Here is a 16464-nt window from a genome sequence, read left to right on the forward strand (position 1 = left end):
TTGTTTTTTGAAATTACATTGCAAATTATTTTAAACATTTGTAAGGATTAGGATTATTCGTTAGAGCAAATAATTCATTACTTGAGGTCTACAGAAGTCTACAGTGCAAGCTGAAAAGTTCTTTGTCATTGAGCTGCATACCGATCTGCAGTAGAGATGAATATAGAATCTTCTCCTTTTTTATTAGTTTAGAAGAATGACTAATTCTTTGTCATATTATTTGATACAACTTACTCCATATTCATATAACACATGCTAATCAGCCTCATCAGAATCAATGATATTTTGATAGTTTGATTTATTTTAGTGACTTTTATATTCCGAATCCCTAAAATAGATCAGATATAGAAAAATAAATGGGAGCAAGTCTGAGAATAATATTCTGCTGTCTTCTTTAATTAATCAGCTAAATTAGTACATTTCCATTTCTCTGTCATGACTCTATATTTAAATATCTCATATTTGTCATGGAAACGCTCATAAATTATTTTTTAATCATCAATTATTATCTTTGATGAGCAAATTTTGAACTTATCAAATTTATTTCGAATAAAAATGTAGCAACATAATGAACGTTTGATATAGTCTGGCAGATTCTCACTTTTACAGAATCTCATTTTGATCTTGACTCTACCAGGTCTTTGCAGTTGTTTTTGTAGTTTCATAAGATAGTGTGGGAGGCCACAGAAATGACACATCAGTCTTGTTTTACGTGCCTTCTCTTATTGGTGGTGACTGCTAAGAGGTCAGGATTGACAAGGATTTTAAGTCTCTCTCGTTCAAAGAGAGAATTGTGTAATCGATTATTGATGTCTGCCATAGGTTTAGCATTGGAATATAGTAGTTGAAGTGCAACCTTTTGCCATCTCACGTGTAATGAAAAGAATTTTGGTTTGGGAAACCAAACAGTTGAGTTTCGATTCCAGTGGTGTCCCTGTGTGACTTTGAACAAATCGATTGACTTTTTTTAGCCTCCATTTTTTTCATTCAACAAGGAAGGTATTGGAGTAGATAATGTTTAAGATCCATCCCAGCTCTGCAATACCATTGTTATACACACTTGCTAGGACATACAAGATACCTTGGGCATCTGTTCATTTTTGCAACATCCCTAGAGCTTCTTTTCAGAGTCACCAGCTGTGGTAGATTCTTAAAATAATGACCCTTAATGCTACAAGACTTCCAGTGCTCACACCTCTTTTCAATGTGGTCTTTCCACTCCTCTTATCAGGAGATGGAATTTATTTCTCTACCTTGAACCTGGGCTAGTTTGTGATTTTCTTTGATCAAAAGAATCTAGGGGAACTTAAGTCTTTAAAGGCATTAAAGATTCAGCCTCTGGATTGGGATGAGAGAGCATAAAGAGTGGGGTCCCAGCGCACCCAGCTGAGCCTAGCCCTAAGCCTACCTGTCAACTGAAAGCAGTTGCATGAATGAGCTCAGGTAAGACCAGCAGCAAAAACTCCCTGCATAATTGTGATAAGAAAACAAATCAATGTTGTATTAAGCTCTTGTGTTTTCAGGGTAATTTATTATTATACAGCAATAGATAACTGATATAGAAGTTTGGAAGTCAGTCAGTGGCTCTCCAGGGTCTGGAAGGTCTGACAATTGGTGCTGGCTATCAGCTGAGGGACCTTAGTTTCCATGTGGCTCTTGTTCTTCAGCAGGCCAGCTGGGTTTTCTCACAGCATGCTTGTCTCAGGGTTCCAAGAGGACAAAACACAGAAGTTGCAAATTCTGTTAATGGCTAATGTAGGAAAGTCACATAATGACACTTGTATCACATTCTGCAGATCAAAGCAAGCTACAAGGCCAGCCCGAATTCAAGGGGAGGGATAATAGACTCTAATTTTTAATGAGAAGAGAAGCAAAGTCACTTTGCAAAGGGGCATGTAGGATGGGAGGGATTCTTGTAATATTTGTAAATCGACACCATAACAACTTTAGGTACTTGACTAGTGCAAAGATTTCATTTGATTTCTTTCTTTAATTGTGTATTCTGGGTCAGCTGTGTCAGTAAGAGTTCAACACAGGCCCTGGCATATTGTCACACCAGGATACTGTCGCAAAAACACCCTGGTTACATCCAAAAAAAACAGAGGTAGTCACTTCTGGACTGGTGGTAAAAGTGGAGAGGGAGAGAGAATACAGAAGCATTACCAAGTTTCCGGTAGTCCTTGGTGATATAAATGATGCTATGAGAAAGTCAGTGACTCCCAATAATTAGATTTCCAAAATCAAAGGGATTTTTCAGTGTGTCTAACAGCATGACCCACTGGCATTGACTGTAATCTAATCTTCCTCCAGAGTCTGCCAGCCCAGGGGAACCAAAGTTACCATGAAGCAACCCAAGTTCAAAGATGGAAAAGGGCCAAAATGCAGGCTCTGCCTCTCTCCTTAGTTCCTCCTGTTGAATCCCTGGTGCAAGATGATTCTCTGATTTTTGATCTTACAGTTTTCTGTCAGGATGAGATCATACTCACTATCTCCTTTGCCCAGCACTGAGGCCCCCTTTCTTCATGGGATTAGATGTCTCCTCTGCTTTCTTTACTCAAGGGTAGGTGTTTCTCAGGACTTTACCAGTTTCGCACAGTATCTTTTATTTTATGAAACCCGTTATTCTCTCCCATGAACAGATGGACTCTGGGAATACAGGGCACCCTTTTACTAAGAAGGTAGACAGAGACTAATAATGAAAGCTACGAAAAGCACGACATCACAACATTATGGTTAATAACATGGACTTGACAATAAGACAGACTTGGGGTGAATTCTAGCTCTAGTCTCACGTTGGAGTTGTACTGTCTTGCACAAGTTTCTTATTTTTTATAAGCTGCAATTTCCTTATCTGCAAAACAGGAATTATAATAGTATTTTATAGATTGGTTTGAAAGATTAAGTAAATTAGAATACATATATAAATGAAACAGTGATTTTAGCCAAAGGAGGAATGCTTGACAACTTTCCTTAAAGCTAAACATAAGTTGCTAGGCCATATTCAAGAACAGATTTGGTTCAGATTTAGAGAAATAGTTGCTGAATTTAGAAAATTTAAATGCAAGCTCATACCAAAAAGTTTATCTAACCCCTAGGCAGAATTAGATTCTGCCTCCTCTGTGCTCCTGCAACATTCTGTACTGATTTCTATCAATAATGCTCATCTCTCTGTGTTGTAATGATCTGTTTATACTGCGTGACAGTTTGGGACGTTAGAGTATGAATTCTTCAAGGTCAGTTACTCTGTTGAATTTATCTTGGCATCCTAAAGTATAGTACAAACCCTGGACTGAGAGAAGGCTCTTGTTGTGGAATGGATGGATGAGTGGGTTGCCAGCTAACCCACCGGTTCAATTACTCCCCCATTTGTAAAGTCCACTTTAAATCTCATCTGCACTCAGAAGTCTTCTTTGATTTTCCTCTACTATGAGGAATCTCTTCGTTAACTATTGGAACTAATTTGTAATGATTGCCCTACTTTTCTCTTTAAAAAAATGTTATGGGGTAAAAGGCGTTAAATATGTGGTGACATTGAAGAATTAAAAAAAAATACATTAAAAAAAGAAAACAAGACCCTTACATATGCTGCCTACAAGAAACTCACTTCAGATCGAAAGACACACACAGACTGAAAGTAAAGGAATGGAAAAAGGTGTTTAAAAATTGTTATTACTAAATGGATGTCTTTACTTTAGATTGAAGGGAGAGACCAGTTTCCATCCGATAATCTCTTTCGCAGGTTTTCTCACTTGATGAGTACTGGATAAACATATATTAAATTCAATTGAGTAGATTAACTTTTTTGAGAGTTATTACACATATTGGCTAAAAAGTCTCTTCAAAAGTATTCATTTCAAGCAAAGAGGACCCAGGAGGAAGTGTGTTCTTGTAGCCTTTGTATAATATGGGATTTGCCCATTAACAAAGCCTAAGAATCTCCAAATTAAATTATACTGCATCTGTGATAGTACCTTAAAACAATTGGCACATAAACAGTGGCAGTAGAACTGTCTGCTGTTCTTCGAAATTAATTTGCTTTCTCCTAGTTGTTTGCCTAGGAGAAACATGTAGCACATGATACCTTCCACCTCAGGCAATATGGTGTTTTCTTAAGGCTTATGCACTTATTTTGAGAAAATACTTTTATTCTCAGATGAAGTTGTGAATAACACAATTTTGGTGCTCTCGTGTGTTTGCAGATGATATGATTCATTTTTCCAATTAGAAATGGCAAAAACTCCTCTAGTTGCATTGGAGAGTAATATGACTTATTTAATGGTGTCAATAACATATTTTCTGGTTGTGACTAGTCTTTAAAAGCATCAGCAGTGTTGTACAGGGTCATGAACATATTCTAGAATGCTCAGATATATTTTTCAGAAAGTTAAGATTTGTAAGATACCATAAGCTTTATCCAGTCTGCTGTTAAGATTGCATTATAGTCCTCAATTTAGGAAAAGAGCAATAGACCCTCCCCCAAATACTTCTAGTTTCCTTCAGGTACTTCCTTTTAATGTGATTCCTCTAAATCAGTAGTTGACACTGTAAGGCCCGTGGACCAAATCTAGCCGGCCTCCTCTTTTGTAAATAAAGGTTTACTGGGATATAACCACACCTAATAGTGTTTATATTGTGTATGGCTGCTTGGGCATATGGCCACCAAACCTAACATATTTACAACTGGCCCTTTGCAGAAAGAGCCTGCTGGCTTGCTTGAAATCCTTTATTAACTCATGTATATTTTCTGGTAGCCGTGGGATGATCCATAGCACTCAGGGGTCACTCATGGTTTCCCTGGAGCCCCTACCTTGCTAAGGCACCCCAGGTTTCCACTGTATCTGGTGCTCCTTTCTGCTTCTGTAGTCCTCTATGCTTAATCTGTGTCTCCCACAGTTTGGTAGCTATCTGTTTCAAATCCTTTCTCCTGGAATGGGGCAACAGGAGAACTTCTTATTCTCCTTTGCCGTTTTGAGCACCCAGCATAGTGTCTATAGTTAACTGGCACTCACTATTCATTGAATGGACAAATTACATTTCCTAGTCACAGTATATAAAGCATTTTTCTATATTTACTTTACCTGAGACTCTGAATGTTTTAGAAACCACTTCTTTCTTGTTATAAAAGTTTTAAAAATGACTTACCTTCATAATTATATTTCCTTGAACTCATGAAAATTTAGTTTATATTACAAATGAGTTTACATGTCTCCAGCTCTCATCCAACATTAATTTTAACTATGCTAGATTTTAAGGATAAACCTCTTTGAATTAAAAAAAAAAAAGAGGCTTATAGACTATCCCAATCTTATTAGATAATTGAAAAGTAAATGAATGTTTTCTCCATTTTATTAGTGTCTTAGTACTCAGAGGTGGCTGATATGTCTGGTTTATTATTTGTTCTTTCATTCCAGCAATACTTGTTAAGTGTCTCTGGTGTTATAGGTGGTGGTAAAATAGCAGTAAACACAACAAAGTTTTCACTCTTGAGTTTACATTCTCATCTGGGTAGGTAGTAACCCACCAAGAAAATTACCAGCTATTGGCAAGGGCTATGGAAAGATTAAAATAAGATAATGTAAAAGTGAGTAAGCAGGTAGCAGTTTAATCCTCCTAGCACTTAAATGTTCCTTTGAGAAAGTGGCATTGGAATCTAAATAATAAGAAAGAAGCAAATGTGAAGATCATGGGGAATTGAATTCTAGGCAGAACAAACAGCCAAGAAAAAGGCTCCAAATCTGAGAAGGAGCTTAGTGTGTTTGAGGAACAGAAAGAAAGCAAAAGTAGCATATATGTAATGTGCAAGAGAGAGGTGGAGAAAGAGGGGGTTCGGGAGGTAGTAGGAGTCAGTCAGGATGTAGCCCATGGTGGAGTTAAAGCAAGATTCTTTTCTATTCTGGTTTTAAAGGAACTGAAAGAAGATGATTGATCCCGATTTTCTGATTCCGATCGGTGCCTAGAATGGCATGAGAAAGGTGTTAGATAGTGAATCTGCTGCTGGCCAGGTCATTTGCTCATACAGCACCCAGAACTCCAGACCTATCTATTTCCTTGTAGACTTGTGTGGAGCCTACCTGTGTGGCCACTTCCAGGTTCAGATGCCTGTTTGGCCATCCTCTGGGCCCCAACAAAACAAAGACAATGATCAATCACATTAACACCTGCCCAAGTAAGCACCCTTGAAAATGATCTCTATTTTATCTTATTATTTACATAGAATTGTGTTTGTGTGCATGTGTGTGCATTATATGCAGATAAAATGACTTCTTAACAAAGGGTTGGGTTATATACAGAGAATATCTGTTAGAACAGTGATGCCTAAATGGGCAGGTGAAATATAGTCACCTAAATGAGAATGTGTTTATCCTGTTTGTTTTGTGATATGTTGTATTACTATTATTAATGTTTAATTAAAGTAATAAATGTATGGGTATATCACCCTGAGGTTATGTGTATTATAAAACATCCAACAGATTCAGACATTTCGATTTGATTTCATAAACATTTTGAAGCATTAAAATTGGGTCAAGCCAATCCTTAGCATCAGACAAGCAAAATAGACAGATAATACTGCAAGGTGATTTTATTAAAAAGTATCTTCCAGATGTCATTGATATTACTAAAGTTACATTAGATACAAAGATCATCAGATTTACTCCACAAGTGTTCACTGTAATCAATTGCTTAAATAAATGTTCTTTCCCCACCTGGTCGTTGTATGTAGACATAGCCTACCACAGCAATTAAGAATATTGTTGGAAGTTTGAAAAGTTGTCATCTTGCTGTGGTTGGTGAAGTCAGGGCCTAAGGGAGGGTGTAAATTAAAGCACGGAGAACGAAGATGGGGAAAGGTCTCTTTCAACAAAGAAAAGCAACTCAGTGGGAGTAGAGACTGGCAATCTGCTAAAAGGAAATGAAAGGAAATTCTTCATTTTTAAACGGTTCATTGACCCATGATAATAAAGCAGCCCTGCCAAGGAAGGATAATTATCTTTTTAAGTATCAGATGCCCTGTGGGTGAAAGCCTCCCTTCTCCTCTCTTGAAAAATGAACTCAGATTAAACAAATGCTTCTTTTCCTAGTTTACCGTTGACATGAATTTCCTGATTATGAGCAAAATTAATCAGTTTTCTTTCTTTCTTTTTCCTCCCTTTCTGTTATGGAAATCAGGCCTGCCCAGCTGAGCTCAGTGCATTTCCCCTTGGGCCCTGAGTCCTACCAATAGTTTGATGGGCTAAAATGCTTGATATTCTGGTGAGACTAGCAATTGTAGAATGGTGGTTTTATTATGACCCTTAGCTGCTTAGCTTCAGGCAGAAGCATGTTCTCCTAAAACAAGAAAAAAGGAAAAAAGAAAGAGACAGTAAAGAACATTAGAGTGCTTTTTTTCTCCTGCTGGCATCTAAAAACGAAACAAAAAATAAATCTCATGTGTGTGCATACGTGTATATATGTATATGTATCTACCCACACATATATAATGAGTTCAGAAAGAAAAAGGAATTGAAGTGTTATTGATGATGTAACATTGAATATTAATTTGCTACCAACAAATGATCAAATTTATATATCCTTTCTCTCTCTTGTTGTTTGTTTAGACCAATAATGTAAATACGTTGACCTGTCACACTTACAGAATGCATTAAGATAGTTTCATTTGCAATAATAGGCAACCCTTTTCTTTATAATTTACCTTCAACTGCCTTCTTGAATTCTTAATGGTTAGGTTGAGGAACCCTGGTCATAAATCATTTAACCACATCGCATGCATTTTGATTGTAGATGAAGGTCTCTGTATGTTTTCAGAATGTCTACTCTTTTTAAAAATAAAATAAAACTACGATTGCATTTTCATTACATATTTCTCTAAAGAAATTTTGAAATTAAAGTTTTAATCATGATGCTCTACATAGAGAAACAAAGTGGATATTCCAGTTGCGTTTCCAGCCCAGTGTCACTGGCTACTTGAGAAGACAGCTTTAGAAGTCACAAAAGAATGGTCCAGAATAGATCTTGCCTCTTGGCATAGTTATCTCAGGCAGCACTTGAGTCTCTCTGAAGACTGTGCCCTTTCTCTTAAAAGAATTTCTTCAGTGCACTGCAGCTTCTTCAAAGTATAAATAACCATGTTTGTAAGTTCTCTTTGAACTCCTTGGAGTTCGGTGATTGGAAAATATTTGTTTTTGTTTTTGTTTTTTTTAATTTCTTAGTCTTTAAGAGTTCAGGCTCTGAGCCAAGGAGATTTAAGACTGTGGGCATAAACTTCTTGGTAAAAATACTACTCAAAGCAAGCAGATTGTCCCTTAACAGACCTCACTGAAGATGTCCTCGTGTGTCCTCTTCGTCCAGTGGAGCGCTTCCGAGATCTGCATCCCAATGAAGTGGCTGATTTGTTTCAGGCAACCCAGAGAGTCGGGACAGTAGTGGAGAAGCATTTCCAGGGAACTTCCCTTACCTTTGCCATGCAAGTGAGTGTACAGATGCTCAGAAATTATTTTTCTTTCTTTTCAAGTCCTAGCATTGGGCTTCCTCCTCTCTTTTAACCTGCTATTTCACTGAGAAGCCAGCTGTGGTGGTTCTCATATAATAGCAGAAGAAGATGTTACTAATTCAGAACCATCCTGCTGTCATTGGCCCTGAGGTAGGTTGTGGAATGTCTACTGAAACAATGTCCACAATATTGTTTATAAAACAGGAGGGAGTAGTGGATAAGTAATTTAATGGGCATTAGGACAGTCCAGATCTTTTACTAGAACTAGGGCTGGAAGGGTCATTTTCATTTCGTGGTAACTATGTTTTATGCACCGCATGGGCTTAGCCCTGCTCCTGCAGTGGAGTAAAGATAAGCATGTTAGGTGTGGCCTTGCCTTCAGAGAGCAGACCTTTTCTCCATCTTTAAATCAAGCCTAGTAATTAATTACGAATTGGTCAGAAACTGGATTGTTTGAATATTTGGTGTGGCCTGCTTCCTAGTAAAGAAATGAGATGCCCCCAATCACCCTCAGAGATCTTTAGACAGAGATTGAGCCAACACCTGTGAATGTGGGAGGAGGTGTTCTACGGTGGATCACGAGCTGTGGGAATCGAGTAAATCAACAGCAGCAGTATACCATGAGCCTCTCCAAGTGCCCCATGGAAAGAGCCGAGGGTATCGGTACATACTGCAGTCCTTTGTGGCCTTGAAATTTGGTGTCTCTGCAATAACTCTTTGGAAAGAAATGAATCATTCCATAATATGAGACCTTGTACTCAGGGCTTTCGTTAAATTGATTATTTAACATCCTTCTTCCTCTCTACCAAAGATAACACATAAAGAAAGCCACTGTTTACAGGTTATGAAAGGCTCTGATTAAAAATGCTCATCTGCTTATCAAAAAAATTTTTTTGGCCACTCTGTGTTATAGTATCTGACTTCACTATAAAATCCTGTGTGTGTGTTGTGTGTGTGTGTGTGTGTGTGTGTGTGTGTGTGTGTGTGTGTATTATATGTCAAATCATTTGAGTCACCTTCAAACTGGTAGTTAAGCTCAGGGTGGGTCTATTAAGCTTATGCCATAAATCATATTTCCAAAGAGACCAAATGAAGACAAGTAGGTGAGGACATCTGTCAGTGTTAATGAAATGCTAAAAGAAAATTCACATTTATAGAAAGTGGCTAGTGTTGGTTATCTAACATGATTCACTAGAAAGCTAATTGTGTAAATATAGGAAATGACCTGCGCTTTGAGTACTTTCATATATGCGGTGTTTTGAAACTTCTTTTAACTTTAACCCACAGTAAGATATATATTTATTTCACAATCATGTATACTCCCCACATATACATACGCAGATATAGGAAACCAACGTTTCACAAAACAATGTTTACACATTCTGTGCACTCCAATAGTTTTTGTTCTGTTATCTGATTTCTTTCATTTTTAGTGCTGATCACAACCCATTAACTTGACTTCCTGACCCACTAATGGGTTGTGTCTCCAAGTTTGACAACCACTGCTTACACAATTCTGCTTGATACTGGCCCCACTGCAGAGCAAAAATTCTCACCTCATTAGTCTAGGTCATGGAGGCAGAAAGATTTGCCGAAAGTTTTAGAGTTCTAATTCAATTTTGGAATTTCTGATTGTAGAGACATTACTTGTTCTGCTTTCCCCAAAGCAGCTAAGCCCTTGCTTTGACTTTGTATTGTCTGGTGACCGGGTGAGTTTGCTCATTTTCAATAAGCAAATAGTTTTGTTGGGCTTCAGAAAGCTGAGAGAAGGAGCTAGAATGGGAAAAGGGCCCAGCTACAGAGCTCTGTCACCTTTCTCTCTCAAGGTCAGCACAGCCAGAGAGGGCACACTCTTAGGTGCTCATCCCGTATGAGATAACTCATATTCTTGCATAATGAATTACGTTCATCGCAGATTTCCTGAGTAGAGATTTAGAGTAGTCAGACATTAATTAAACCACATCTGATTTAAAGATAACCAAAAGGTGTGATACTTCACCTCCCTGAACATTTTCAGCTTTCCTTTAATGCAATTAAAACCATAGCTGAGAGCAAAGAGCATGAAAAGTAGCAAGGGGGTAGGCTCACTGGATAATTTATATCATTTTTATGCATAACTTCTCACTCTCAGGCGAAAATGGAGAACTGTCTGGTCCCACACATTTGAAGAGAATGGTTCCCAAGAGAATACTATAAATTAACACACAATGAAATTGGATCTAAATTATTAACAGGCGATATTTCTGAATAAGCAAGAGATACCAGCTATCTGTTCTCACCTCTGTGTTTTTTTTTTTTCCTACTTCTAGGATGGCCCCGAAGCTGGACAGACTGTGAAGGTGAGTGCTTATTATGTGCATACAAATTAATAAGGGGCAATTATGAGAACTAATAAAAAATCACACTGAGTCATTTGCAGCACATTGCTGTTTCATTATGTTATCTTCGAGGTCAGAGAGACCCTCAGTGTTAGAGACATGAATCCTGACATTATAAACTCTGCCAAGCAATATGTTTCCCATTAGTTTACAAGACATTTACCATTTGTGATAAAATTATTATCGTGCAAATGCTAAACAGAAACTAAATCAAGGCGTCCTAAAGCAGAAACTGAAGTCAAAGGAGTTCATGTGAGGTGGTATGTAGGAAACAGCACTTAAGCCAAGTGTGAGTCTGTGGGTCCCATTTGAAGCTTGGGTGTCTTTGACACACCTTCCCGCCCTTTACACATTCTCTGTTTGCATCATCGTTCTTGAGAGAAGGGCTCACGGCTGTGGTCGCCCCAGGTTGTCCTTTCACTCCTCACCACGTGCTCCTGTTTGCCTTCTCTCCGTGCACACGCCTGCTTTTCCTCCCTTTGTACGTAATGCCAAATTCTAACCTAATGGAGTTAGTGGAGCTCAAAGATGGGTTTTTAAGTGTGCTAGAAAAGGGAAGGAGGATTTATTAGGATAGTCCTTGCTCCCCTAGTGAAGTAAAATAAAAAGACTAAAATGTTGGTTGATTTTGAAGCTAGGTTTCAGCCCCCGTCAGACAAGTGCAAATTCCTGTGCAGTTGGGTCCTATGCCTAAATCATTGAAAAGTCTACTGGCTTTTTCCTCTGGCATTAGAAATCAGAAGCAAGTAAACTTGGGGTGCTAATATTATACTTTGTGAAATAAGAGTTTATGGCTCTGACACCGGCTGTGAGTGGATAAGGTAATGATTGGTATCAAGCAATACCAAATAAACATAGTTCTCTTTTGATCTTAGTTTGCATGTGGCTTTAATGTTTACTTAGCTACTTTGAGGCTTTTAAAATAGAATCTCTAGGAAGTACTCTTGAGGAGCAAATGTCCTATAGGGTCTGTCACCACATTTCTTATGATAAAACGGAGAGCTAGCTTTCTGATTGTTCCAGACATATGATGTGATAGGGCAGAGGGAACTCTCAGCTTTACTCCACCTCACTGTCCATCTAAATAGCCAGAGGCTAAAGAAAAGTGTAATAGGAACAGCTTCTTTTTGAAATTTTCTTGAAAAACAGAACACGAACGTTTAAATTTGGTTACTATTTTTTAAAAAACTCAACATTTAAGTGTAAATTCCAACAACACCAGATTAGTTAGCTGCATTATGCAGTATCTATATGATGGAATTCCTTCAACCCGTGAAAGTGATGCGTAGAGGCGTAGTTAGTATCAGAGGGGAATGCGCAAACCAAATCCAGTGGAATGCACAGGTTGATAATATGCACATACTAAACATAGCTAATATTTATATGAATGTTTAGCTTATAGGATCTCAACATTTCATTTCAGAATTCTGAAAGGGACATTAAAATTATTTTCTGTACAAGTAGACTTTGAATTGAGACAGAGAGTAGATGAGCGTTTGCCAGGGGCTAGAGAGAAGGGACCGGGGAGTGACTGCTAATGAGTAAGTGGTGATGTAAAGGTTGTAGAATCAGATAGAGGTGATGGTTGTACAACTTTGTGAATATTTGAAGGCTGCTGAATTACACACCTTAAAGTGGTAAATTTTATGGTATTTAGATTATATCTCAATTTGGATTACATCTCTATCTGGCCAAAATTTGTAATGGTTTTGTTACTGTCGATGGTGAGAATAGAGTAATTCTTAGCATATAGTACTATTATATGAATTTTGGAATATGGTTATCATCATCGCACCATTCTTATTTAGCTTAAGTTGTTTTTTATTTTATTTTTTGTTGTTGTTGTTGTTTTTTACCAGTAGAGTATACTGTTTGGGGCATCTTTCAACTGTTTCCAACCTGATCACAGAATATTCCCTAGATGAGTTAGTGGGGCCATCTCAAGTTCTTTGCGATGGTTAAAAGAAAATAATCATACACATACATATAAAAACCTCAGTGGATGGCAAAGGTATGAAAACTGTCCTTTTAGGCCAAGACTACAAATCTAAAATTATCTAATCTATGTTTTTCCAAGTATGATTCTCATACTCCCTATGCGAAAATTGATTTTGGTGTTAGTTTAAAAAAGTCGTTGATTATCCGTTCTTATTCTACTGATTTAGAACCTTTGTGGTTAGGGCTTGGGGGTCTTCACTGTTAACAAGCACACCCCATGACTTTAGATATTTTTCAGAGTGTAGATAGGTACTGGGCTTGCTGTTTTATGGTGATAACATAGTAGGTGGTAATGACCACATAAACTTGACCCGTGGAAGCCAGTTTTATAGCCAGCCCCTCCTGGGAGCAAAGCAGTATCTCCAACAGTCAATTGTTCAGTTCTGAAAACTGCACTTCAAGACTGAGCACTTAATATTTTGAAATCCATACAGTTGTACATTTCAAGTCAGCATTTGATAGCCTGCCATGGAAAACACAGTGCCTGTTCTCATCTTTGCCTCTGTGCCTTACTCTTGGTATTCCGTGTGATGCCAGAGTTCTAAACCATTTTTGTTTTGGGCTAGGTGGTATTAGCAACAGACCCAGTAATGTTATCTTCCTCTGAAGCTACTGTTGTTCTTGTTAGTGACTCTGCGCTACTGCGCTCATTTCACGAACATGGTACCACTTTAGTTTTTTGTTGTTGTTGTTTCATGGGCTTTAAATTCTGCTTTGCAAAGAAACAAGGGTGGCCTCGCTCTCTAAGTCATTTGTAGCAGGAAAGAGAAATATCGAAGTAAAAAAATGACCTCTTGTTTTTTAATTGAATATTAACTCTCCTTTTGAGTTTAAAAATAGTAGAGCGCTGCTCTCCACTAGGTGATTACTGCAATGATTTGGACGCCCTGCCGGGTTGGGAAACAATCTCTTTCTTCTGGTCTCAGCCATGTATCTCTATGTGCATTTACGTATCACCATATCGTGTATAACCATAGATGGCTATAGTTATCAGCGTTCTCTGACAACTCCACCTATCTGAAGTAGCCCTCCTAAACTGCTTACTCCCTGTCCTGTCGCCTTACTTGGTTTCATTCAAGACATTCTTCATCGACTTTGTGTGTTTGTTTTTCTTCCCCTATGTATTGTCTCTTTAGTCCTTCCAGAATGTGAACTTCATGAGGACCTGCATTTTGTCATTGTTTACTTTGGCTCCCTTGAGAAGTATAGGGAGGAGAATGGAAATGATGATGGCATTTCATATGAGAGAACAAATCTCTGCTTTTGAGCTTTTAACTTCAGTTGACATGAAGTAGCAGATGATATAAACTTGTATTCCAGTGTGCAGTCAGGGGTCTGGGTTTCCTGGAGTTTCTATCAAGAATGTCCCATATTTCAGGTGTCGCTGACAAAGACCAAAATTTTCTCTATTCGGGTACCAAAATCAAACTCCAAAGTGTAATTCCATCTAGCCAAAACATTAAGGCAATGTTTGGTCCTTTAAAAGAGATGTTGCTTCATAAGTTTAATTTGAGCTATCTTTTAGAACAATTACTATGTATATCTTTGGGTGGGAGGGAGTTTTAAGTATGTTAAAGAGAGAGATTTGTGGCAATCTAGAATCTCATAAGAGCTATTTATAGAATATGATTGCTTACACTCTTCTGTGTTTATGGTGCTCGAATTCTCTACTTAGATATTTAATTTTATAGTATTAATGCAGTGGGAAGTGTTTCTTAATAACTGTTGAGATATTAGCAATTACTTTTCAGATCACTTAGGGAAGAACAAGAAAAAGAATTCTTTAAAGAAGAGTGATTTAAAACTTAAAAAACAAACGAACTCATTTCCTAAGGAGTCTCTGTGGTCCTAAAACAGATTTTCCATACAGTGATCTGTTAATCTTTTTAATTCATGAACATGGAGGATATTTTAGCTCTTCATAAAGTCCAGTTATTGATATATTTTGGCATCAGTCAAAAAGTTCCGTAGGGATATTAGCTCTACTAAATTACTAGCTGTGTGACTTTAGGCCAGCCTCTTAACCTCTCTGAACATCCATTTCCACATTTTTCAAATGGGGGAAACCCTATCTATTGTACTGAATGATGGTGTGGAGAAACTGACATGAATAGAGATGGCCCAGTCTACCACATACTGTGCTTCTGGGACCTTATGCATATTTCTTCATCTTAATCTTACCCTCAGTTTTCTCATAGGCTAAGCCTGAGTTTTGGGAAACTGAACCTGGAATTGAATTGTCTGTAGCCCTGATGAGTTCACTTAATTATTATACAATGAATTCTCTCACTACTGATTATTGCCTTTAAGCTTAAATTCTTGAGAAAACTTTCTTCTGATCATATGAATTCTGCTATTTGAATATGTAGCTTTAACTTGTTATAAAAGTGACCACTTGAACATTCAGAAATCTGCCTTATTAATTGGGGGTGAGGAATGGGATCTCTACCCTGATATTTTTAGCCTCTGCTATTACCCTTAGGTGGTAATGAGTAAGTCATGGTTCTGAGCCAACAGTGTGCTTAACAATTACTTGAAGTAGGTTTTCACAGAACAGAAACCTGCCTGCCTCCTATGATGATTCAGTAGGTCTGCTGTGGGAGCCAGGACTCTGCATTTTAAGAGACATCACAAGTGATTCCCATGTACACATCACTCCAGTGCAAAGTCACTTACCAAAGAAACGACAAGAAGATGTGGAACAATCTCCACATAGCTGCTTGCTTTCAACCCAAGGAATTCCTAAAATGTGTGTATAGAAAGGAGAAACCAACATCTTAAGAGTAAAAATGATTCTACTTGATTGTTATTTATTAATTTCATCTAGAGAAATTTCAGGAGAGCAGTAATTTACCAGACAACTTTTATCCTTTGATTAAAGCCACGGTGAAAAGTGCTTTGCCTATGTTTATACCTAATACATGTATTTACTGCCAGAAGAATTAGTAACTTCAGGATGAAGTAGCTTTTATCTTGTGGAATTGCCTTACAATTTGCATCTCTGCTCTCAGAATGAATCCAATTTGTCTGGGTTCAGTAAACCAAAAACAATTTCAGCCCTCAGGGGGTTGGTTTGTGTGTACATCTGGAAGTGGATGCCTCCATGCCCACCCTTCTCCTCTGGGATGTCCATGTCTCTGATTCTCCCTCCTTCTTGGTGATTTGGGGGCAAAATCCCTGGTCTCTGGCTCTTCAGGGTGGAGAAGGGATCATGAGCCTGACTGTCTCTTATGGGAAACTTTCTCCTACTAAACCCTCAAGCTCTTTTCTAAGTAGTGATCAAATCATCACATTTTTCCATTTCTAATTGGTTAATTTTTATTTAAATGGTGTCATTTGGGTCAAAGCACTGAAAGAAAAATTAACCATGCCCTTCTGGTATTCTCCTATTCCTATTTATTTATTTCCCTGTTCTTTCAAACAGTCAGCTTAGGAGGGTAGAGTGGTGGAGTGCTGGAGATCGAGTGAGGGTAGAGGGGAAAAGTTGTCAGGATTAAAACATACTGATGAAGAAGGAGGACTCTGGAGGCAGATAGCCTGTTTCAGTCCCAGAGACATTGCCTACCGGTTGTATGACCCAGCAAAAGTCAACTCGTCCTA

The 16464-nt window shown here is 38.0% G+C and overlaps 1 protein-coding gene across 4 annotated transcripts in view; it reads left to right on the forward strand.

Moving 5' to 3' along the window:
- Positions 1-16464, forward strand: part of FHIT (fragile histidine triad diadenosine triphosphatase) — a 1065768-nt gene that overhangs the window by 814248 nt on the left and 235056 nt on the right. For all 4 annotated transcript variants that reach the window (XM_039858526.1, XM_039858528.1, XM_039858527.1 and 1 more), the window contains 2 exons: positions 8320-8465; positions 10798-10827. In XM_039858526.1, the coding sequence (XP_039714460.1) occupies positions 8320-8465; positions 10798-10827 (176 nt within the window). The remainder of the gene's footprint in view (positions 1-8319; positions 8466-10797; positions 10828-16464) is intronic.

This window comes from Pteropus medius, unplaced genomic scaffold (genome assembly GCF_902729225.1).
Source record: "Pteropus medius unplaced genomic scaffold, Ma_sr-lr_union100, whole genome shotgun sequence".
Lineage (NCBI taxonomy): Eukaryota > Metazoa > Chordata > Mammalia > Chiroptera > Pteropodidae > Pteropus > Pteropus medius.